Source organism: Bufo gargarizans, chromosome 3 (assembly GCF_014858855.1).
Source record: "Bufo gargarizans isolate SCDJY-AF-19 chromosome 3, ASM1485885v1, whole genome shotgun sequence".
NCBI lineage: Eukaryota > Metazoa > Chordata > Amphibia > Anura > Bufonidae > Bufo > Bufo gargarizans.
In genome coordinates, this window is record NC_058082.1 from 275,496,639 (window position 1) to 275,521,339 (window position 24,701).

General features: G+C 44.6%; 2 protein-coding genes across 2 annotated transcripts in view; both read left to right on the plus strand.

The window, feature by feature from the left end:
* The first annotated feature begins 4,016 nt into the window (after positions 1-4,016).
* The window catches only part of GUSB (glucuronidase beta), a 36,736-nt gene continuing 16,051 nt past the window's right edge, over positions 4,017-24,701 (plus strand). Inside the window, exons 1-4 of the mRNA XM_044285729.1 lie at positions 4,017-4,301; positions 12,557-12,745; positions 20,990-21,171; positions 23,628-23,770. Coding sequence (XP_044141664.1) covers positions 4,098-4,301; positions 12,557-12,745; positions 20,990-21,171; positions 23,628-23,770 — 718 coding nt within the window. The 5' untranslated portion in view covers positions 4,017-4,097. The remainder of the gene's footprint in view (positions 4,302-12,556; positions 12,746-20,989; positions 21,172-23,627; positions 23,771-24,701) is intronic.
* Positions 5,165-8,024, plus strand: LOC122931656. The gene is made up of 2 exons (XM_044285730.1): positions 5,165-7,178; positions 7,495-8,024. Exons 1-2 carry the CDS (start codon positions 6,405-6,407, stop codon positions 7,807-7,809), a joined length of 1,089 nt encoding a protein of 362 aa, XP_044141665.1. The 5' UTR covers positions 5,165-6,404; the 3' UTR covers positions 7,810-8,024.

A 24,701-nucleotide genomic window follows, 5' to 3' on the forward strand; every position in this document is an offset into this window, starting at 1 on the left:
CCCTCAAAATCAAGTACAGTGTGATACTTCATAATTATCTTACCAACATTAATCGATCCTGATTGGATGAACATTATCAAAATCATGGGTATATGTTATTATTCATGACATCATTGATCATCTTTATGTGGGACTTTGCAAGGCGGTTATTTGCACAAATGGACAATTCCTACAATACTAGCCTAACTATTGCTTTGTTTTAGGTATATACTGGTCCCAGCCCAATATCCAGATTTTATTGACAAGTGTGTGATTTTTAGATCAAATTTGTGAATTTTATATAGAATTTTACCATTATTGTTTTATCGATTTATTAAAAGTGAATTCAGTGTGAAAGAAAGATAGTGAGTGACGATCGTCTATTTTTATTGCATATATTTTCACATGATTAGAGGTGTCATATCGATCTGAGCACCTACCATTTTCTCTGGGTCAGTTGTGCCACCCTAATATATACATTCCTATTTTTTCTTTCAACTTAAGGGCTTTTAATTTTAATCATGTTGTAAGCACTGTTTTAATTTTATCTTTAATAAACTTATAATTTTATTAAAAGGTGCTGGGAACGACTCTTATTTTTACTGGGATGTTACTTGGAACACCAACAAAAAATGTTCACACTCCGCAAGAAGAAACACATAGAGGGTGTAAAGTAGTACTGGCTTGGTTGCCCATAGCAACCAATCAGAGTACACCTTTCATTTTTGACAGATCCTTTGGAAAAATGAAAGGAGGAATCTGATTGATTGCTATGGGAAACTAAGCCAGTTCTACTTTACACCAGTTTGATATATGATCCCAATACAGTTAAAATACCGAGGAACGTGGTGGGCTTTTCATTGTTTTACTTTGCTATACTGTTACACCCTGCTTCTGGTGTAATGGTAGTTCTTAGATGGCAGGATTGCGGGGCTTTCTCTAGGCCCCTAGCTGCCATGATAACCACTTAGCAACCCATAATTGTGTTGTAGGGGAACAATTAGGGGACGGAGGGAGCCCCATTCCCTCCAAACTGCTCAGATGCTGCAGTCGGTATTGAGCACAGCATCTGAGGGGTTAAATAACTGGGATTTTACTTATCTCTGATCCTGGCCAAGGCAGCTATCAGCTATATAACACAGCTGATAATGGCTATGTATAGTGCCAAATAGTCTCTGTGCATAGCTGTTGTACATGAATGGGGTTAAAGGATTTATCCAGGACTTTGATATTGATCTAAGGATAAATAGTTACAAGAATAGGTGCACTATTGTGGTGGATGCAAACAGTAACATCTGACTAAACCCTCACAATGATGTTAAAATGAGACTTTAGCCAGTACAGGTCCTTCTAAAAAAATTAGCATATTGTGATAAAGTTCATTATTTTCTGTAATGTACTGATAAACATTAGACTTTCATATATTTTAGATTCATTACACACAACTGAAGTAGTTCAAGCCTTTTATTGTTTTAATATTGATGATTTTGGCATACAGCTCATGAAAACCCAAAATTCCTATCTCAAAAAATTTGCATATCATGAAAAGGTTCTCTAAACGAGCTATTAACCTAATCATCTGAATCAACTAATTAACTCTAAACACCTGCAAAAGATTCCTGAGGCTTTTAAAAACTCCCAGCCTGGTTCATTACTCAAAACCGCAATCATGGGTAAGACTGCCGACCTGACTGCTGCCTAGAAGGCCATCATTGACACCCTCAAGCAAGAGGGTAAGACACAGAAAGGAATTTCTGAACGAATAGGCTGTTCCCAGAGTACTGTATCAAGGCACATCAGTGGGAAGTCTGTGGGAAGGAAAAAGTGTGGCAGAAAACGCTGCACAACGAGAAGAGGTGACCGGACCCTGAGGAAGATTGTGGAGAAGGACCGTCAGATGTCAGATGTTACTGTTTGCATCCACCACAGTAGTGCACCTATTCTTGCAACTATTTATTCCATATATCATTCCACATCCACACATTTTACTATCTGGTGAGGGCTGTCTCTAAGTCACTTATGGTCTGCTGCGGGCATCCTCCACTGTATGCATTTTTTGCTGGGGATCGCCCTTAGCAACAGACCACAAGTGCAGTAATTGCTCCCCCGAGCATAAATGCACAACTGCATTTGGGGTTGAGCATTTCCTGCTTTTTGAGACCAAGTATTTTTGTCATTTGATCGAAGGATATCCTCAGATTGGCGGGGGCTCTGGTGAGGGCTACGGTCTCTTCACAGCTCACCAAGCACAGTGCCTTACATTGTATAGCAGTTTGCTTGGTATTACAGTCAGGTCCATAAATATTGGGACATGGACACAATTCTAACATTTCTGGCCCTATACACCACCACAATGGACTTGAAATAAAACAAACAAGATGTGCTTTACCTGCAGACTGTCAGCTTTAATTTGAGGGTATTTACATCTAAATCAGGTGAAAGGTGTAGGAATTACAACAGTTTGCATATGTGTCTCCCTCTTGTTAAGGGACCAAAAGTAATGTGACGGAATAATAATCATAAATCAAACTTCCACTTTTTAGTACTTGGTTGCAAATCCTTTGCAGTCAATTACAGCCTGAAGTCTGGAACGCATAGACATCAGCAGATGCTGGGTTTCATCCCTGGTGATGCTCTGCCAGGCCTCTACTGCAACTGTCTTCAGTTCCTGCTTGTTCTTGGGGCATTTTCCCTTCAGTTTTGTCTTCAGCAAGTGAAATGCATGCTCAATCAGATTCAGGTGCGAATACCTTAGGGTGTCTACTTTCCGAAATGGGGTCATTTGTGGGGTGTTTCTACTGTCTTGGCATTGTAGAACCTCAGGAAACATGACAGGTGCTCAGAAAGTCAAAGTGCGTAAATAAATTTTTTTGCACCATAGTTTGTAAACGCTATAACTTTTACCCAAACCAATAAATATACACTTATTGTATTTTTTTTTTTTATCAAAGACATGTAGAAAAATAAATGAAGAGAAAAATGTATATAGAAATGTAGTTTTATTTGATACATTTTACAACAGAAAGTGAAAAATTTCATTTTTTTGCAAAAATGTCTCTCAATTTTGATTAATATAAAAAAAAAGTAAAAATGTCAGCAGCAATGAAATACCACACAATGAAAGCTCTATTAGTGAGAAGAAAAGGAGGTAAAATTCATTTGGGTGGTAAGTTGTATGACCGAGCAATAAACGGTGAAAGTAGTGTAGTGCAGAAGTGTAAACAGTGGCCTGGTCATTAAGGTGGGGGGGCTGACGTGGTTAATACAAGGCACTTACTATTGTATAGTGATTGCCCATATAGCCTCCTTTATTCATTTTTCCATCACAACTGATTCCAGATAGAGGACCTCCTTTTACTGACTCCAGAGGGAGGACCTCCTTTTACTGACTCCAGAGGGAGGACCTCCTCTTACTGACTCCAGAGGGAGGACCTCCTCTTACTGACTCCAGAGGGAGGACCTCCTCTTACTGACTCCAGAGGGAGGACCTCCTCTTACTGACTCCAGAGGGAGGACCTCCTCTTACTGACTCCAGAGGGAGGACCTCCTCTTACTGACTCCAGAGGGAGGACCTCCTCTTACTGACTCCAGAGGGAGGACCTCCTCTTACTGACTCCAGAGGGAGGACCTCCTCTTACTGACTCCAGAGGGAGGACCTCCTCTTACTGACTCCAGAGGGAGGACCTCCTCTTACTGACTCCAGATGGAGGACCTCCTTTTACTGACTCCAGAGGGAGGACCTCCTCTTACTGACTCCAGAGGGAGGACCTCCTCTTACTGACTCCAGAGGGAGGACCTCCTTTTACTGACTCCAGAGGGAGGACCTCCTTTTACTGACTCCAGATGGAGGACCTCCTCTTACTGACTCCAGAGGGAGGACCTCGTTTTACTGACTCCAGAAGGAGGACCTCCTTTTAGCCACTCCATTGACTGACTCCAGAGGGAGGACCTCCTTTCAGCAGTGATGCAGAGGTTTGGCAGTTCTGATAAACAGTTACAAGTCCCTCACCATCACGCCACCCACTTCCTCTATCACGTGACGGAGCAGGTCATGTGACCAGCCATAGTAGTCTCCAGTGAGCAGCTAGCAGGCACTGGGCAGTGCAGTAAGTGCGGCCATGTGTGGACAGTGGGGTTGCTGGATGGTACTGCTCCTGGGCACTGGCTTCAGTCATGCGCTGAGCCAGGGGATGTTGTATCCCAGGGAGACCCCCACCAGGGAGCTGAAGGAACTGAATGGGATCTGGAGTTTCCGGGCTGACAGATCCCCTCAGAGGGACGAGGGGTTCCAGCAGCAGTGGTACAAGCGGCCGCTGAGGGAGGTGAGTGCCCGGACTTCGCACCTTCTGAGCTGCGGCGCTCTGCACAACATGACTGAAGCTGCTGCCAGTGCAGGCACACTATACAGGGGGCAGGACAGTATGCAGGGGGCAGGACAGTATGCAGGGAGCAGGGCAGTATACAGGGGGCAGGGGCAGTATACAGGGAGCAGGACAGTATGCAGAGAATACAGGGAGAAGGGATACTATATGGGAGGCAGGGGCAGTATACAGGGAGCAGGACAGTATGCGGAGAATACAGGGGGCAGGGACACTATACAGGGAGCAGGGGCAGTATACAGGGGGCAGGGACACTATACAGGGGGCAGGACAGTGCAGAGAATACAGGGGGCAGGGACACTATACAGGGGGCAGGGACACTATACAGGGAGAAGGGACACTATACAGGGAGCAGGACAGTATGCAGAGAATACAGGGAGAAGGGACACTATACAGGGAGCAGGACAGTATGCAGAGAATACAGGGGGCAGGGACAGTATGCAGAAAATACAGGGGGCAGGGACACTATACAGGGAGCAGAACAGTATGCAGAGAATACAGGGGGCACGGGCACTATACAGGGAGCAGCAGGACAATATGCAGAGAATACAGGGAGCAGGGGCAGTATACAGGGAGCGGGACAGTATGCAGAGAATACAGGGGGCGGGGGCACTATACAGGGAGCAGCAGGACAGTATGCAGAGAATACAGGAGGCAGGGGCAGTATACAGGGAGCAGTGACACTATACAGGGGGCAGGGACAGTATGAAGAGTATATACAGGATGCAGGGACACTATACAGGGGCAGCAGGACAGTATGCACAGTATACAGGGGGCAGGGACACTATACAGGGGCAGCAGGACAGTATACAGGGAGCAGGGACACTATACATGGGGCAGCAGGACAGTATGCAGAGAATACGGGGGGCAGGGACACTATACGGGGAGCAGGGACACTATACAGGGGGCTGCAGGACAGTATGCAGAGAATACAGGGGGCAGGGACAGTATACAGTTAGCAGCAGGACAGTACACAGGAGACAGGGACAGGCTATAGATTGTACAGGGGGCTGCAGGACAGTATGCAGAGAATACAGGGGGCAGGGACAATACTGTATACAGCTAGCAGCAGGACAGTATATAGGAGGCAGGGACAGTCTACAGATTAGACGGGGCAGGGACAGTATACAGGGGGCAGCACACAGACTATACAGGTAGCCGCAGGACAGTATGGACAGTATACAGGTAGCAGCAGGACAGTATACAGGGGCAGCCTACAGACTATACAGGTAGCCACAGGACAGTATGCAGAGTATACAGGTAGCAGCAGGACAGTCTCCAGAGTATACAGCGGGCAGCAGGACAGTATACAGGGGGCAGCACAAAGACTATACAGGTAGCCACAGGACAGTATGCACAGTATACAGATAGCAGCAGGACAGTCTCCAGAGTATACAGCGGGCAGCAGGACAGTATACAGGGGACAGCACACAGACTATACAGGTAGCCGCAGGACAGTATGCACAGTATACAGGTAGCAGCAGGACAGTATACATTTAGCAGCAGGACAGTCTACAGAGTATACAGTGGGCAGGGACACTATACAGTGGGCAGCACACAGACTGTACAGGTAGCCGCAGGACAATATGCAGAGTATATAGGGGCAGAGACAGTATACAGGTAGTAGCAGGACAGTCTCCAGAGTATACAGCGGGCATCAGGACAGTATACGGGAAGCAGGGAAAGTATACAGCGGGCAGCAGGACAGTGTATGGGAGGCAGGGACAATATACAGGTAGCAGCAGGACAGTCTCCAGAGTATACAGGGGGCAGCACAAAGACTATACAGGTAGCCGCAGGACAGTATGAACAGTATACAGGTAGCTGCAGGACATTATACAGGAAGCAGGGACACTATACAAGTGGCAGCAGGACAGCATACAGAGTATACAGGCAGCAGGGACACGATACAGGTGGCAGTATACAGGACACAATACAGGCGGCAGGGACATTATACAGGCGGCAGCAGGACAATATACATAGTATACCGCCCACAGGGACACAGTACAGGCGGCAGGGACTCTATACAGGTGGCAGCAGGACTGTATGCAGGCAGCAGGACTGTATACAGACGGCAGGGACACTTTACAGGCAGCAGGACTGTATACAGAATATACAGGCAGGATGGATACTGTACAGACAGCAGGACTGTATACAGGCAACAAGGTCACTATACAGGGGGCAGGAAAACTACAGCAGGGTGACTATACAGGCGGGACACTAAACACGCAACAGGGACACTTCAGTAGGCACACTATACAAGCGACAGTATACAGGTGTCAGGGACTCTACACTATACAGATGGCACACTATAGCAGAGACACTGTACAGGCGGCAGATACTCTATATGCGGCGCACTATATAGTAGGGACACTATACAGGCAGCAGGTACTCATACAGACACTCTATATAGTAGGGACAATATACAGGCAGCAGGTACTCATACAGACACACTATACCGCAGGGACACTATACAGGCAGCAGGTACTCATACAGACACCCTATACAGCAGGGACACTATACAGGCAGCAGGTACTCATACAGACACACTATATAGTAGGGACACTATACAGGCAGCAGGTACTCATACAGACGCACTATACAGCAGGGACACTATACAGGCAGCAGGTACTCATACAGACACTCTATATAGTAGGGACACTATACAGGCAGCAGGTACTCATACAGACACTCTATATAGTAGGGACACAATACAGGCAGCAGGTACTCATACAGACACACTATACAGCAGGGACACTATACTGGCAGCAGGTACTCATACAGACACACTATACAGCAGGCATACTATACAGGCAGCAGGTACTCATACAGACACCCTATACAGCAGGGACACTATACAGGCAGCAGGTACTCATACAGACACACTATATAGTAGGGACACTATACAGGCAGCAGGTACTCATACAGACACACTATATAGTAGGGACACTATACAGGCAGCAGGTACTCATACAGACACTCTATATAGTAGGGACACTATACAGGCAGCAGGTACTCATACAGACACTCTATATAGTAGGGACACAATACAGGCAGCAGGTACTCATACAGACACACTATACAGCAGGGACACTATACTGGCAGCAGGTACTCATACAGACACACTATGCAGCAGGTACTAATACAGAAACACTGTACAGCAGGTATACTATACAGGCAGCAGGTACTCATACAGACACACTATACAGTAGGGACACTATACAGGCAGCATGTACTCTATACAGACACACTGTACAGCAGGGACACTATACAGGCAGCAGGTACTCATACAGACACACTATACAGCAGGGACACTATACTGGCAGCAGGTACTCATACAGACACACTATACAGCAGGGATACTATACAGGCAGCAGGTACTAATACAGAAACTGTACAGCAGGTATACTATACAGGCAGCAGGTACTCATACAGACACACTATACAGTAGGGACACTATACAGGCAGCATGTACTCTATACAGACACACTGTACAGCAGGGACACTATACAGGCAGCAGCAGGTACTCTATACAGACAGCGCACTGTACAGTAGGGACACTATACAGGCAGCATGTACTCTATACAGACACACTGTACAGCAGGGACACTATACAGGCAGCAGCAGGTACTCTATACAGACAGCGCACTGTACAGCAGGGACACTATACAGGCAGCAGGTACTCATACAGACAGCACTCTGGACAGCAGAGACACTATACAGACAGCAGATACTCTATACAGACAGCGCACTGTACTGTACTCTATACAGACATACTTTACAGTAGGGACTCTATACAGGCAGCATGTTCTCTATACAGACACACACTGTACAGTACTAATACAGACGCACACTGTACAGCAAGGACACTATACAGGCAGCATGTTCTCTATACAGACACACTGTACAGCAAGGACACTATACAGGCAGCACTCTGTACAGTACTCATACAGACACACTTTACAGCAAGGACACTATACAGGCAGCATCTTCTCTATACAGACACACTGTACAGCAAGGACACTATGCAGGCAGCACACTGTACAGTACTCATACAGACACACTTTACAGCAGGGACACTATACAGGCAGCACACTGTACAGTACTCTATACAGACACACACTGTACAGCAAGGACACTATACAGGCAGCATGTTCTCTATACAGACACACTGTACAGCAAGGACACTATACAGGCAGCACACTGTACAGTACTCATACAGACACACTTTACAGCAGGGACACTATACAGGCAGCACACTGTACAGTACTCTATACAGACACACACTGTACAGCAAGGACACTATACAGGCAGCAGGAACTCTATACAGACAGCACACCGTACAGTACTCTATACAGACACACACTATACAGGCAGCATGTTCTCTATACAGACAGCACACCGTACAGTACTCATACAGACACACTGTACAGCAGGGACACTATACAGGCAGCATGTTCTCTATACAGACACACTGTACAGCAAGGACACTATACAGGCAGCACTCTGTACAGTACTCATACAGACACACTTTACAGCAAGGACACTATACAGGCAGCATCTTCTCTATACAGACACACTGTACAGCAAGGACACTATGCAGGCAGCACACTGTACAGTACTCATACAGACACACTTTACAGCAAGGACACTATACAGGCAGCACACTGTACAGTACTCTATACAGACACACACTGTACAGCAAGGACACTATACAGGCAGCATGTTCTCTATACAGACACACTGTACAGCAAGGACACTATACAGGCAGCACACTGTACAGTACTCATACAGACACACTTTACAGCAGGGACACTATACAGGCAGCACACTGTACAGTACTCTATACAGACACACACTGTACAGCAAGGACACTATACAGGCAGCAGGTACTCTATACAGACAGCACACCGTACAGTACTCTATACAGACACACACTATACAGGCAGCATGTTCTCTATACAGACAGCACACCGTACAGTACTCATACAGACACACTGTACAGCAGGGACACTATACAGGCAGCATGTTCTCTATACAGACACACACTGTACAGTACTAATACAGACACACACTATACAGGCAGCAGGTACTCTATACAGACACACACTGTACAGCAGGGACACTATACAGGCAGCAGCAGGCATATCTCTTCCTACTATCTATTCTTCAGGCAGTCTAGGACGAGGCTGCTGTCACAGGAGTTCTGACTTATCTGTCGTCTTCTGATAATTACCAGAAACTTGGCTTCTTCCAAATACTTCTGAAGCAGAGTGCTGGATCTCCTTAAAGGGAACCTGTCTTCAGTTTTATACTGAACTCACCGAGGACCGCATAAAGTAGTGACAGCCGGGGTGATGTCAGCGGTGTGTCACTCATGAACTAAAAGTAAGTGGTTGCCGAGAACCAACATCATAACTAGATCTAAAGCCAGTTCATTCAAAAACGTTGTTGTCAATGCTGTTTCCATACAGCACTAAAATGTATGGGCTCCATGTAGGCAAAGTTGCAAGAAGCCGGTGAATTACTACTGTTTTCCTATCTGCATATTTAAAAACATTTTAAAAGAGGAATCCGAAGTCTGCTTTGGTACCAAGGTACCAGCCGGTACCAAACCCGACTTAGGATTCCTATTTTAAAATGTTTTTAAATATGCAGATGGGAAAACCGAAGTCATTCACCTAAGGTCTGCAAACAGCGGGTCTGCAATCTGGAAGGTCAGGTGCAGAACCGAGGCACGGAACCCCACAGAAGCACTACGGAGCTCTTCCATGGGGTTTCTCTCCGTGCCTCCGCACCTCAAAAGAATAGAACAAGTTCTATTTATTATTTTTTTGCGGTGTGGACACATCACGGACCCATTCAAGCTGAATGGGATCTGGATCAGTCTGCGGAATCCGCACGGATGTTGCTCGTGCATTGGGGATCGCAAATTGCGGCCCCCAATGCACAGAACGGTCGACCAAAGGCCGTGTGCATGAGCCCTAAGTCTCACGCAACTTCAGGCGACACAATGTTTTGCTACACGGAGCCCATACATTTTAATGCTGTACAGAAACAGCATTGACAACAAAGTTTTAAATGAATCGACTTTGGATTTATGATCTGAAGCTCGATTGGCTCAAGCCTAATCGTAATCATTGCAGCCCAGACCTTGAAAAGAGTCAAATCTACCTGAGAAGAGTCCTGGTTACTCATAATCTCCTGCTCTCCCCGCCCATCTGCTGATGATTGGCAGTTCTCTCCTAGAGAGAAAGGGAGAAAACTAGGTAGAAGCCTGTCAGTCATCAGCAGGTGGGCAGAGAAGGAGCTTATGTATAACCATGACTCTTCTCAGGTAGATTTGACTCTTCTCGGGGCCCGGGCTGCAATGATTAAGATGTTGGTTCTCAGCAACCACTTTTAGTTCATGAGTGACATACCGCTGACATCACCCCAGCTGTCACTACTTTATGCTGTCCTCGGTGAGTTCAGTATGAAATTCAAGACAGGTTCCCTTTTAAAGGGCATCTGTCAGCAGATTTATACCCATGACACTGGCTGACCTGTTGCATGTGCGCTTGGCAGCTGAAGGTATCGGTGTTGGTCCCATGTTCATATGCAAATGAGCCTCTAAGAGCAACGGGGGTGTTGCAGTTACACCTAGAGGCTCCACTTTCTCTGCAACTGCTGCACTGTCTCCACTTTGATTGACAGGTCTAGGTTTGATGACATTTACACTGCCGGGCCCTGTCAATGTGCAGAGTACAGCAGTTAGAAAAAGCTGAACCTCTAGGAGTAACGGCAACACCCCCATTGCCCCTAGAGGCTCATTTGCATATACTAAAACATTATTTTTTTTCATCAATGTGGGCACATTGGGACCACACCTTCAGCTGCCAAGTGCATATGTAACAGGTACAAATCTGCTGACGGGTGCCCTTTAAAGAGACCAGTGCTGTATGGAGACTTGCTGGAAGTTCTCCATGGTATGGAGATTTACTGACCATGTTCCATGGGAAACTAATATGCAAAGAGGTACTTACCAAGGAAGACAACCATCTACTTCCTACTGATGAGGGGCAAGCAAACTGAAACGGTTGTCTACAGATGGACATCTGGCCTGGCTATATTCCCTTGTAAAATCCCAAGGCTTGTTGGACAGTCTGATCTTGACTCCTAGGAAGTCCCTTCCAAGAGGTGGTGATGGCCGGATGGTTCCCTTCCTTGGGAGATACGTCTTTGAATGTTCTAGAAACCTCTGACACCAGTTGTTATGCATATGGCAGTGCACACCCTATACATACCACTTCTCGTGTGTGGCAGAGATCCCACCCGCTACACACAGACACATGTTGTCATTCCTTGTGTTGTAGGGTGCCCCAGCTCTCATATGTGGCAGAGCATACTCTGCTCTGGTCTCATAAAACCCCCTTCCACCTTTTAATTTATCTCTCATGTGTGGCAAAGCAATCCCATTCCTCCTGCCTTTGCCATCTCACGAGTGGTGCAGGGCCCCCAGTGCTTACCAGGTGCGCCACCTTGTGTGTGGCCATGCACGCTGCACTTTTGCCAGCTCTTGTGTTTTAGAAACCACTCCCCGCACACACACTTTGCCATCTCATGAGGGGCAAAGCACTTCCCTTTCCCAAAGAAAATACAATGCAAGAACGTGACACTCGCCATAAAATTCAATGTTCCTTATTTCATTATTTCTTAAAATAAAGCACAGGCTGTGTGGTATGTTGTGTAATAAAGGGCATTGAATTTATGGTGAGTGCCACACGTTGTTGCTTTATTTTCTTTGGATGTTGGATACTATGCAGGTGCAGAGCACCACCTTTACTCTGGCGCACTCTGTAGATTCCTGGCATTGCCAACGACTCTCCTTCGGTGAATCACTTTCCTTCCCCGCCTCTCATGTCTCAGGGCAGTTTCTTAGTCCGCTTTCACTTGTGGCAGAGCTTTCTTGTGTGGAACCCCCTCTTTTACTTCCCTTTCTATCTCTTCTACCTGGCACAGCACCCACCTTCAATTTCAACTCTTGTGTGTCCAGGAACGCCCTTGATATGTGCCAGCTCTCAGGGCTAGAGGAGGGGTTCTGCGACACATGAGGGATGGAGTTTCTTCAAGGCAATGTAGACTGATTTGTAGATATTTGAGTGAAAATCTTGACGTCGACCCGTGTTGCTAACCTATACTATGTGTATGTTCCACAGTCTGGTCCTGTTATAGATATGCCAGTACCTGCCAGCTACAATGATATCACTCAGGACATTGGTTTGAGAGATTTCATTGGATGGGTCTGGTACGAGAAAGAAGTCTGGCTGCCCAGTCGCTGGTTAGATGACGTGGCTTCTAACCGAATTTTGCTGCGGGTTGGCAGTGCCCACTATTTCTCCATAGTGGTAAGTACAACGTAATTGAAGGACATTTCATAACCTGCCTTCTATGTACAGGTATTACAAAGGCTCCCTTGAGGGGAGCTGAGATGTCGCAGAGACATGGGTGATTATAGAAGTCCACCTCTTTCACTTTAACTGGAGCGCTGCCTCTTACATCCATTTGTTGAATTGCTGGATCAAAGTCTGTGATCCTTAGAGAGATTGCACCAATAGTGCTGCTTATCTTTTTCTTCATTTATTATATATATATATATATATATATATATATATATATATATATATATATTTGGGTAAAAAATACGGTGTATGTATAATACATTTTATATATAGATATTATACATACACCGTATTTTTCACCCTACAAGATGCACCTAGGTTTTAGAGCAGTGCCCTCTGCATTTTCATTGACAGGACCAGACAGTGTAAATGTAATCATGTAATTTTCCTAAAGTCAATCAAAGTGCAGAGGGTGCAGTAGTTGCAGAGAGAGCATAGCCTCTAGGTGTAACGCCAACGCCCCCGTTGCTCCTAGAGGCTCATTTGCATATATTAAAACATAATTTTTCTCAGCAATGCTGGCACACATTACCATGGGACCAACACAGATGTCTTCAGCTTCACATGCTACAGGTCAGCCTGTTTCATAGGTACAAATCTGCTGCCCTTTAACCTGTTGGGGACATATGACGTACCGGTACGGCATGATGTCCCGGTACTTAAGGACACATGACGTACCGGTATGTCATGTGTAGTTCCAATCACTGCCGCAGGGCGGGCGGTGATCGGAACCTGGTGCCTGCTGAAATCAATTAGCAGGCACCGTAGGACAATGAACCCACGGCCCGCCCCCCGTGTCAGCAATCGCAGCAAACCGCAGGTCAATTCAAACCTGCGTTTCCGGGTTATTCGCATCTGATTGGCTGGCAGGGAGGCTGGGCAGGCGGAGCGGCAAAATTGAATTGCCGGAGCATCTCTCCCCGCTCATACCGGTTCGTGGAGCGGGAGAGAGCGGAGCTCCGGCTGTGCTGCCCTAAAAAATGTTTTTTGTGCCATCATGCACTGTAGTCTGTAGGGATAGGTGGATTTTGGCAGGGATAGTGAGGGAAAGATAGGGGGGAAAAAGGGTTTTCTTTTTCTAAAGCACTTTTAGCACCTTGATCGGGTGTTTGGGGTCCACAGCACTTAGCTGGGAGGAGTTGATCTCTCTGATCAAGTCCTCAAGCCATATAACGCCATGCGCAAAACCCGGGCATGGTACAAAAAAGTTGCGGTCTACTTGGTGCAGGTTGCCTTGTACAACTCTTTTGTGCTGTCCCGGAGCGCTGGCAACACAGGGACATTCCTCCAGTTCTATGAGGCAGTCCTCAAGGCCCTGATCTTTCTGACCGAGAAAGAGCAAGCGGGAGTACCTCTGGAACTGGTGTGCCCGGATATGGTGGTCCCCCATTATTGGTTGCTTCAGGGAGTACCACATTTCTATGGAGTACTAAATTTATAATCCCCTTCCCCAGTTTAGTCACTGACTGTCTAAAAGAACTATGGTTCTCAGACTTGAGAAACCTAAAAAATGTTAAAATGATATTTAGTAAAACTAAAATATAGGTATCACCGTGTCCGTAAGAATCTCCTCTATAAAAATACCCCATGACCCAACCACCCAGATTAACATGCTCAAAATAATAATATAGTAACATAACAAAAAGTGTAATAGCAAGCGATCAAGAAGTTCTATAGCTCCCAAAATAGTGCCAATAAAACCCTCCCCTCATCCCGCAAATAATGAGCCCCTACCTAAGATAATCGTCTAAAAATAAAATGACTCGGAGATACTAAAATGTTTAATTTTTTTTTTGTTTTATAAAAGGATAATCTAGTGTAAAACCTAAATAAATGTAAAAAAGTAGACATATTAGGTATCACCGCATCCGTAAGAATCTCCTCTATAAAATACCACATGACCTAACCACCCAGATTAACACAGTCCCAACTTTTTTTTTTTAAACTGTGCCAAAACAGCTATTTTGGGCACATTTTCCATTTTAATCAATTTTTTCCGGTAACAAAGCAAGGGTTAACAGCCAAACAAAACTTAATATTTATTACCTTGATTCTGCAGTTTACAGAAACGCCCCATATGTGGTCGTAAACTGCTGTATGACCAAACGGCAGGGTGCAGAAGGAAAGGAACGACATATGGTTTCTGGAAGGCAGATTTTGATGACCTTTTTGTTTTTTTTACACCATGTCCCATTTGAAGAACCCCTGATGCACCCCTAGAGTAGAAACTCCATAAAAGTGACCCCCATCTAAGAAACTACACCCCTCAAGGTATGCAAAACTGATTTTACAAACTTTATTAACCCTTTAGGTGTTCCTCAACAGTTTATGGCAAATTGAGATGAAATTTCAGAATTTCTATTTTTGGTAACCATACCTCACAAAAATATAATATAGAGCAACTAAAAACTATAAGTACCCTGAAAATAGTCCCAACAAAACTGCCACCTTATCCCGTAGTTTCTAAAATGGGGTCACTTTTAGGGAGTTTCTACTGTAGGGGTGCATCAGGGGGGTTTCAAATGGGACATGGTGTAAATAAACCAGTCCATCAAAATCTGCCTTCCAAAAACCACATGGTGCTCCTTTCCCTCTACGCCCTGCCTTGTGGCCGTACCGTAGTGTACAACCACATATGGAGTGTTTCTGTAAACCGTCAGGGCAATAAATATAGAGTTTTGTTTGGCTGTTAACCCTTGCTTTGTTAGTGTAAAAAATGGATTGAAATGGTAAATTTGTAAAAATTTTGAAATTTCATCTCCATTTGCCAATAACTCTTGTGGAGCACCTAAAGGGTTAATGATGTTTGTAAAATCGGTTTTGAATATCTTGAGGGGTGTAGTTTCTAGAATGGGGTCATTTTTGGGTGATTTCTATTATGTAAGCCTCACAAAGTGACTTCAGACCTGAACTGGTCCCTAAAAATTGGGTTTTTGAAAATTTTCAAGATTTGCTTCTAAACTTAGTTCTAAGCCTTGTAACGTCCCCAAAAACTAAAATGGCATTCCCAAAATGATCCTAACCTGAAGTAGACATATGGGGAATGTAAAGTAATAACTATTTTTGGAGGTATTATTATGTATTATAGAAGTAGAAAAATTGAAACTTGGAAATTTGCAAATTCTTCCTAAATTTATAGGTAAATTTGGTATTTTTTTATAAATAATTTTTTTTTTAAACTTCATTTTACCATTGTCATAAAGTACAGTATGTGACGAAAAAACAATCTCAGAATGGCCTGGATAAGTCAAAGCGTTTTAAAGTTATTCACACATAAAGTGACACTAGTCAGATTTGCAAAAAATGGCCTGGTCCTTAAGGTGAAATATGTCCGTTTCCTTAAGGGGTTAAGACTTTACTTTTATTACATAGTATTTAAAATAAACTCAAAGGAGATATTTATAAGTTGAAGATGCAGTTTCCATGGCATCCTGTGGCACATTTGACCACAGAAGTTACAGCTGGGCCTGTAGATCCTACACACTAGTAGGTTGCTGAAGCTGCCGTCCCAGCTGGTTCCATAAATGGTGGTAAATCTGGCAAGCGGGCAGGCCAGGGAAGTGTGACAATCTGGCAGATACATTCCTGGGAAACCCTTGTTGTGTGTGGGTTAACATTATCCTGCTGAAAAATGTCATTTGGTAGCCCTGCCATGAGAGGCAACACATGTGGCCGCAGGATGTCCTGCACATATCGCTGAGCTGTTAGTGTCCTTTGTGTCACTACTAGGGGTGACCAACTGTGATGGGTCACCAGATTATCACACCAGCAGTTGGGGCTGTGTGTTGGTCCACAGCAAAAGCAGGATTAAAGCACTTATAATGAGGCCTCCATACTTGAACCTAAACATTGTCGGATCCCAAACAGAATCTGGATTCGTCGTTGATACAGTTCGTCTGTATCAGTCTGGGTTTATTGTTCATGACGCTACTGCAAATGAAGGTGATGGCTGTCTGTTAATTACAGGACATTTAATGGGCGCCGCGACACCAAATTTCCTTCTGTTAAGCATCTGGAAAAGGTCCGGGCAGAGACAGAGGAGTGTAATGAAGGTGCCACCGGTGTCTGCATGTGGACAACAATGCTCTCTACTAATGGTCTGTCTGGGCCATCCAGGGCCTGTTCGCCATGTATGCATGCACTCATGTACCGTCCAACACCTCCTAACAGCTACTATTCATTGAAAGTTGAGCAAAGCGTGCTTCATATCATAGATCCGAAGTCACTTTGTTCAAAACTTCATTTGAATGCTGTACTGAGACCTGCCTGGCCTGCGCGGAGGTGAAATTCGTTAATTCCGAAGTCTTATGAGACTTTGGTGAAGAACTTCGGAGTTCGATTGTACAACTTGAAAACCATTGTAAAACTGCAAATTCAAAGTCCGCTTTGGTACCGAAGCCAACTTTGGATTGCAGTTTTAAGTTGTACAATTGGATGCCGAAGTCCCTCAGATGCCATGGTCAAATGTGACTGAGGTGGGCTGAGCTTCTGAGCCTGGAAAGGCTCCCCCACGAGGCGACTGGAGGAGCCATTCATTGTTTGTGAAAGGCCAGGGCCTTTTGAGGCTTCGATGCCTTTTACAGGTATGTTTCAATGTAGGCCTGCAGGTGGCAGCACTTAATTGGAATATACCAATCTTGTATATTGTAATGGATGCTGAATTCCTTTACTTTATGTAAATTGCTGTCCATTGATTGCATGTTAGTCGCCTAAGGTAAAGTAAAAAAAAGAAATTTAAGTTCAAATCGCCCCCCTTTCCCCAAGATGAAAATAAAAAAAATTAACATCCTGAGTTCCTTTGAGTACCTGCGCACTACAGCACTTCTACTCTTCTATGAATAAGTCCCACACATTAAATCGAAAACTCACAGCATTCGAACAAATGTGCATAGCCCCCTCAGCGGTATTTCGGAACATATCAACTATATATAAACTACTATTAAATCAACGTTCCTCACAGCTCCCCAATTCTGTCAGCTGCCAGAAAATACTATCTTATCCGTGTCTGCAGCATCTAAGGGTCTTGACAGTTGTATTGTCAGCCCAGTCGTCCCCCGCAATGTGATCACAGGGTGCCGATGGATTGTGATGGCAGCCCAGGGCCTCTCACCTGTGGCGTCACCATTGCCTGGGCATGCCCGTATTGTCTCCCGCAAACAGAGGGTCTGCAATATATGGGCATCAGCCATGTGTGCACCATATTATGGATGCAGACCCGTTCACTTGAATGGGTCTGCAATCCCGATGGTGCGGTGCGGAACGGAGGCACGGAGCGGAAGCCCATGGAAGCATTATGAAGTGCTTCCGTGGGATTTTTGTCCGTGCCTCCGCACCAAAAAAAAAAGTAATGCATGCACTACTTTTTTGTAGTGTGGATCGCAGACCCAATTCAAGTGGGATTCATGTCTGCAGATGGTGGAATGGGCCCATGTCTGCAGATGGTGGTCACATGGTCAGTGCCCATGCATTGCAGACTGCAATTTGCGGTCCGCATGACGGGCCTGGCTGGTTTGTGTGCATGAGCCCTAATACTGAGAGATGTAATACACTGCACTACAGAAGTATTGCAGTGGATTATACATCGATCACTGTGATGTATGTTCAAGTGCCCTAGTGGGACTATAATAAGTAAAAAAAATATATAAATATTATCATGGTAGTAGCCTGGTGAATTCTTAAAAATATAATAATAATAATAATAAAACAATACCAGAATGCTTTTTGTTCAGTTCACCCCTCATAAAACGGAATACAAAGCAGTCAAAAAGTCCCATGTAATTGTGCCAGTGAAACCATCAACTCATACTGTAAAAATAAGCCCTGATATTAAACCATAGACTAAGGGTAACATGTAGCATGTTATTTATGCTGAGCAAGTATTGGCGCAAAATATATAACGCAAAAGAAGTGGCAGAATTGCTTATGTTTTTTCCATTATTCCCCGGACAGCGTTAATAAAAGTTGATCAATAAGTTATACTTACCCCAAAATTGGCCCGTTGAAAAATGTCATCTCTCTGGCAAAAAAAAGCAGCCATGTGACTATGCCAATGGAAAATATAAAAAAAAGGTTATGTAACAATGAAAAAAAGGTCCTCTAACATCCAAGCATTCGTTTTCTATCGCCTCTCCTGACATGCTATAATAATTCTGGAGCATCTACCGTTATGGCTCTATGCTGTGCCGTTCCTCTTTTAGCTCTACTAGAAGTTAGAAATGAATTTCTAGCAGTCTGCAGTAAGGGTACAGATGGGTGTTACCCAATCCGGTGTGTTCCTGCACAGTCTGACACCAGCGGCACTGATTGGACAGAGTCAGATAGGCTACTTTCACATCTGCCTTTTCTGCTATTGAGATCCGTCATAGGGTCTCAATAGCGGAGGAAAACGCTTCAGCTTTGTCCACATTCATTGTGAAGGAAGAGAACGGAGTGCACCAGAATAGATTCCGTTCTGTTTCATTGCGTTCCCATTGCAGTAAGCGGCGTTTTTGACTGCGTCCTGGGATGCGGAGCGAGACAGAACCGTCATGACTCACAATGTAAAGTCAATGGAGACGGATCTATTTTCTCTGACACAAAAGAAAACGGATCCGTCCACTGTTGACTTACAATGGTTTTAGAGATGGTTCATAACGTATACAGACATTTGTATTCTTCTAACGGAAGCGTTTTTGCTGAACCCTGCCGGATCCAGCAATAACGCAGATGTGAAAGTAGCCTTACTGGTAACGTCCGGCAGTACTTTCACTGTTGACTGCTGGTAATGTATTTGTAAACTTCTAGCAGGAATAATACAGGAACGGCACGGTCATAAGAATAGATGCTCCAGAAGTGTTACATGGGGGGATGCAAGTAGTTACTAAAACTGACATGTCAGGAGAGGGGACAGCGCCTCTTTAAGGCCTTGACACTAATCACTTGATATATTAAAGGGGTTGTCCAGGTTCAGAGCTGAACCCGGACATACCCTTATTTTCACCCCGGCAGCCCCCCTGAGCCTAGCATCGGAGCATCTCATGCTCCGATGCGCTCCAGTGCCCTGCGCTAGATCGCGCAGGGCACAGGCTCTTGTGTTTTCAATAACACACTGCCGGGCGGTAACTTCCGCCCGGCAGTGTGTTCGGTGACGTCACCGGCTCTGAGGGGCAGGCTTTAGCTCTGCCCTAGCCGTTTTACTGGCTAGAGCAGAGCCAAATCCCGCCCATCAGTGCCGGTGACGTCACCGGGGTTCCTGTCAGCCCCATAGAGAGCCCCGGTACGTCACCGGAACTCAGAAAAATGCCTTTGCCCTGTGCAATTTAGCGCAGGGCAAAGGAGAGCATCGGAGCATGAACTGCTCCGATGCTCATGTGAGGGGGGCTGCCTGGGTGAAAATGGAGGGCTGTCCAGGTTCAGCTCTGAACCTGGACAACCCCTTTAAGCCTGAAATTGCCATAAATAGTGACCTCTATCTACAAGACAGCATCTCCGACTTTTAAATATTTTCTTTGAGTTCATTTTTAATACCCTGTAATGAAAGTCATGTCTAAGGCCTCTTGCACATGAATCTGCAACATGCGGTTACAGGCTGTGTGCTTCCCATTGTCAGAATGCCTCTTCTTGTCCACAAAATGGACATGTTCTATTCTTTTGCAGGATGGACCTGCAGACATATGGATGTGGACAGCACATTGAAATAAATGGATCTGCATCGAATCCGAAAAAATGTGGATTGGAAGCCAAAAAAATACGATTGTGTACATTAGGCCTTAAAATGTAGATTAAAACAAGGGTTCTGGTTGACTGTTCTTTAATCTGAGATCAGTGTGACACTTCATATGCTTCTGTATTACAGATAAAAACTGTTGGTGACCACCCCAATCACAAAAATTGCAGTGGCCGCCTCCAAGTGAATGTCCATCAACTTGTACCATCATGTTGTTTTCTGCTCGAAATTCTGACCAGAATTTTTAACAAACTGAATATTTCTAGTGGTCCATACTGTATAGCTCCCTCTAGTGGTGGCTGTAGGCAGCCAGGAAATCTGATTGGAGACCATTATGTTAGGTCTAAGCTTATGATGTAAACCACATTGTCCACTATCCATCACCTTACACCAGGAATAAAGTGCAGCGAGTAGAGGGAGGAAGGGCTGAACATTTCCAATGTCTTCTTTTAATTTGACTCTACTTTCTTTGATCTTGCTTGCAGTGGGTTAATGGTGTTCAAGTGACGCTGCATGAAGGAGGACACCTGCCCTTTGAAGCCAACATCTCCAGTGTTCTGAAAGGCATTTTGGGAACTCCCTGTCGTATCACCATTGCTGTAAATAATACCCTCACTCTAAACACCCTACCTCCAGGATCCATCCAATATATGAACGACCCCACACGGTAAGAACATCGACTCTAGAGACTGTGAGTCTGGCCAAAGAGGAGAATAGTACTACACAGCGCTTACATACTTGTCGAGTTAGCTAAAAAGGTAAAGCGATATATTTGCCTGCATTATACAAGAAACTTGCTGATTACACAGTATTTCGGCTTTCGCTAGATGCACACGTGACAGAAACGGTGTGTTGTTTACTCTTGTGGTGAGACGTCCCTGTACGCCAATCGTGTGATCTCCCCTCCGGCTTAGCCCACAGATTTAGAAGGAGCATGCTGGGATATTTGAACAAGCTGTCTACTTACAGGCAAACAGTGCGCCCGCGCTGTAGGAATGAGCAGGCAGTCCAAATAACCCAGCAAGCTCCATCTGGGAGGGCAGAACAAGCCGGAGATGAGATCAGATGATTGGCAGATGGGACATCTTGGTGCAGTTGTAAACACCCCCACTGTTTAGGTCAAGTGACTGTGGTGCAGAAGGGGGAGTCACTGCCAAAGGTTTCTTGTATAGTGTGGACAAATGTATAGCTTTTTAGCTGACCACACGACTGCCTTAACCCTTAGGATACCGGAGGTTATTGCATCTTTATTTTTCTTCCCTATCTTACTTGAGCCACAACTTTTTTATTTTTCATAGCTTTATGAGGGCTCATTTTTGCGGGACAAGTTGTACTTTCTAATGCCACCATTTAATGTGGCATACAATGTTGTGGGAAGTGTGAAAAAAAAATCCAAATGGGGTGGCATTGAAAAAAAAAAAAGCAATTCCTCCACCATTTTACAGGATTTGTTCCCACAGCATTCCCTTTGTGGCAAAACTGAACTGTGCCCTCCGTTCTCCGGTTTTTCATGTCTACATAATGTAAAAATAAATGTAAACTTTAAAAAAAAAAAAAAAAAAAAAGTTTTTTGGACATTACCATATTGTGACCCTTTTTTATAGTTATATCTACTGAGCTGTGTGGGTGCTCACTCTGTAGTTTTTATTGATACAATTTTAGAGTGTGTGTGACTTTTTTTATCACATTTTTACATTTTTTTGTGGGGGGGGGGGGGGTGGTGGTGTAAGAGAAGCAGTGAAAAAATGGCAAATTGGCCATTTTAACCCATTTTTTTCCATTATGCCATTTTCCGTATTGGAAAAATATTTTTATATTTTAATGGTATGGGCGTTTTCAGATGCGGACATGCCCATGATGTTTATTTTTTTCTTATTTATGTATTTATTTTTTATTCTACGGAAAGAGGGGTGATTTTAAACTGTTATATTTTTTTTTTTTATAATTTAAATATATTTTTTTTAACATTTTTTTTTTTTTTTCATTCTGAACAATCATGGGTCTTTTAGATTCATTATGTGTACAGAATTGCTCATTTCTTATGTTGACCTGCCACCTGCTGGCCAAAATTAGAATTGCAGCTTCAATACCCTGGGTCTCTTCAGAGAGACCCAGCGCATTGTATTTGATTACCGGCATCCTCATTGGCCGCAGTGGATTTCGGTAAGAAGCCTGGAAGCGCGAGCTTCCGGGTTTTTCACCCTTTAGATGCCGTGATCTCACTTGATCACGGCAACTTAAGGCTTTAATGACCACGATCGGCATTATTGCCGGTCGCGGTCATTAGCCACCGCAAAAAAAAAAAAATGTAGACCCGCCGGCCATGATGCCCACTGCACGCACGAGCAGGCGCCATGTTTGCACTTCGCGCCATGTTTGTACTGGTAGCGAAGGGGCTAAAGGGGTTGTGCAGATTAAAGATATCAATGACCTATCCTCAGGATAGGTCCTCAATAATAGATCAGTGGGGGTCTGACTCCCGGCACCCCCGCCGATCAGATGTTTGAAGGGGTAGCGGCACTCATGCAAACGCTGCTTCTTCTTCAAAATGACCCGCACGTCGTCTCCTTTGTAGGGGCGTTACAATGTTATTACCACTGTCTGTCCTATTCAAGTGAGAAAAATTCCACTTTTTGAAATGCAGCATTTTTTTCTAAGCCTGCCCCACCAATTTTTTTTTAATTTTTTTTTAGGTTTTTAGGGGCTTCTTATCATTTTGACATTGAAGTGGATATCAGTCAATTTTGTAGTATTTATACAATGGGTAACAATGTGAATGTCCCTCCCTCTGCTTTGGATATAACCTTTTGTACATGACCGATCATCATCCAAGTACAGAAGGTTCCTAGTAAAGATGCTAGGGCTGATAGGCCGATAAAGTTGGTGGCCAGAGGCAATTATTATACGTTCTGCCTGACATTAACGTACTAATGCCGGAGCACCCCACGTATGTGTATTGCAGAATGTCTACAATTTGTGCATGTCAGTTCAGATAGGTTTATCATGACAGACAAATGGATGTTCACCATAAATGACTGGGTAGAAGACAGCAGACATGCACTGTACTCTTTGTAGATGGAAGGTGTTGCATAACTCGCACAAAATTATTATTTTTCAATGTAGATATCCCAAAGGCTATTTTGTACAAAATACAGCGTTTGATTTCTTTAATTATGCCGGTATACATCGCCCTGTGGTTCTTTATACAACCCCCTCCGTGTACATTGATGACATCACTATTATTACGGACATAAGCGATAACACAGGTGAGTAAGAATTTTTACACTGTCAGCTAAGTTGCATGGTTATATCACATTAGTTGGTAACTGAGAACTCTTCTTTCATTTAATAGCTATTTTAACTTGAATTTGTATCCGAAAAATGTATTTTGCTGTAAAATCATTTTGCTGTTGGGAATCGGTACCGTTTACTTTTTCCTTTCTCTCTGCGGAGTGACCTCTGCATGGGTTCTACAGCGTGACCATAAACCCCTCACGTAATTTTCAATAGGTCCATTGCAGCGCTGTTGCTCCTGTCAGTCCAACTAAGCGTTTTTTAGTTTTTTTTTAACATTCCTACATTTGTGACGTGCCCGTATACAACAAGTGACCGCTTCAGCCAATCACTAGCCTCAGTGGTCTCATGCTGTATACTGCGGAGGCCATGTGCGGTATACAAGCAGTCCAGCGGTGGGGAGCATCGGATTGGTGCCTATGGAGGAGAGAGGACTTGAACTTTTTATTATTTTAAGCAACCCCCCCCCCCCCCCTCTCATTTATGTATTTTTATTTTAAGGTGTTTTCCTGGTATTAATGACCTGTCCTCAGGACAATTGGTGAGGGTCTGACACCCTGCACTCCTTCCCTGCAGCCTCTGGTGCAGGAACTAGCCCTGTGACCAGAACAGGAAGCATTGAAGTAAGCGGGAGCTGAGCTGCAGTAACCCAGTCCGGCCATTACTCTTTGAACTGAGCTGTGTGTCCTGTTCTATTCAAAGTGCCAGCTCTAGCGCCAGAGGTTGCAGGGGATAGCTGATCGGTGGGGGTGCAGGGTGTCAGGCCCTCTATGATCAAGTATCAAAGGACAGGTCATCAATATCAGGAGCCTGGAAAACCCCTTTAAGTATGTTCAGACTGTATTGTTTGTGTAGGATTTTTGTATTCAGAAAACCTCTCCCTACAGTTGGGTGTTTTTTTTT

Excerpts from the sequence above, each read along its gene's own strand:
- LOC122931656 (XM_044285730.1), top strand. The coding sequence starts at position 6,405 with ATGCAGGCAGCAGGACTGTATACAGACGGCAGGGACACTTTACAGGCA. Across the intron at positions 7,179-7,494 it reads GCATACTATACAGGCAGCAG|GTACTAATACAGAAACACTG; the intron begins GTACTCATACAG and ends ACTATGCAGCAG.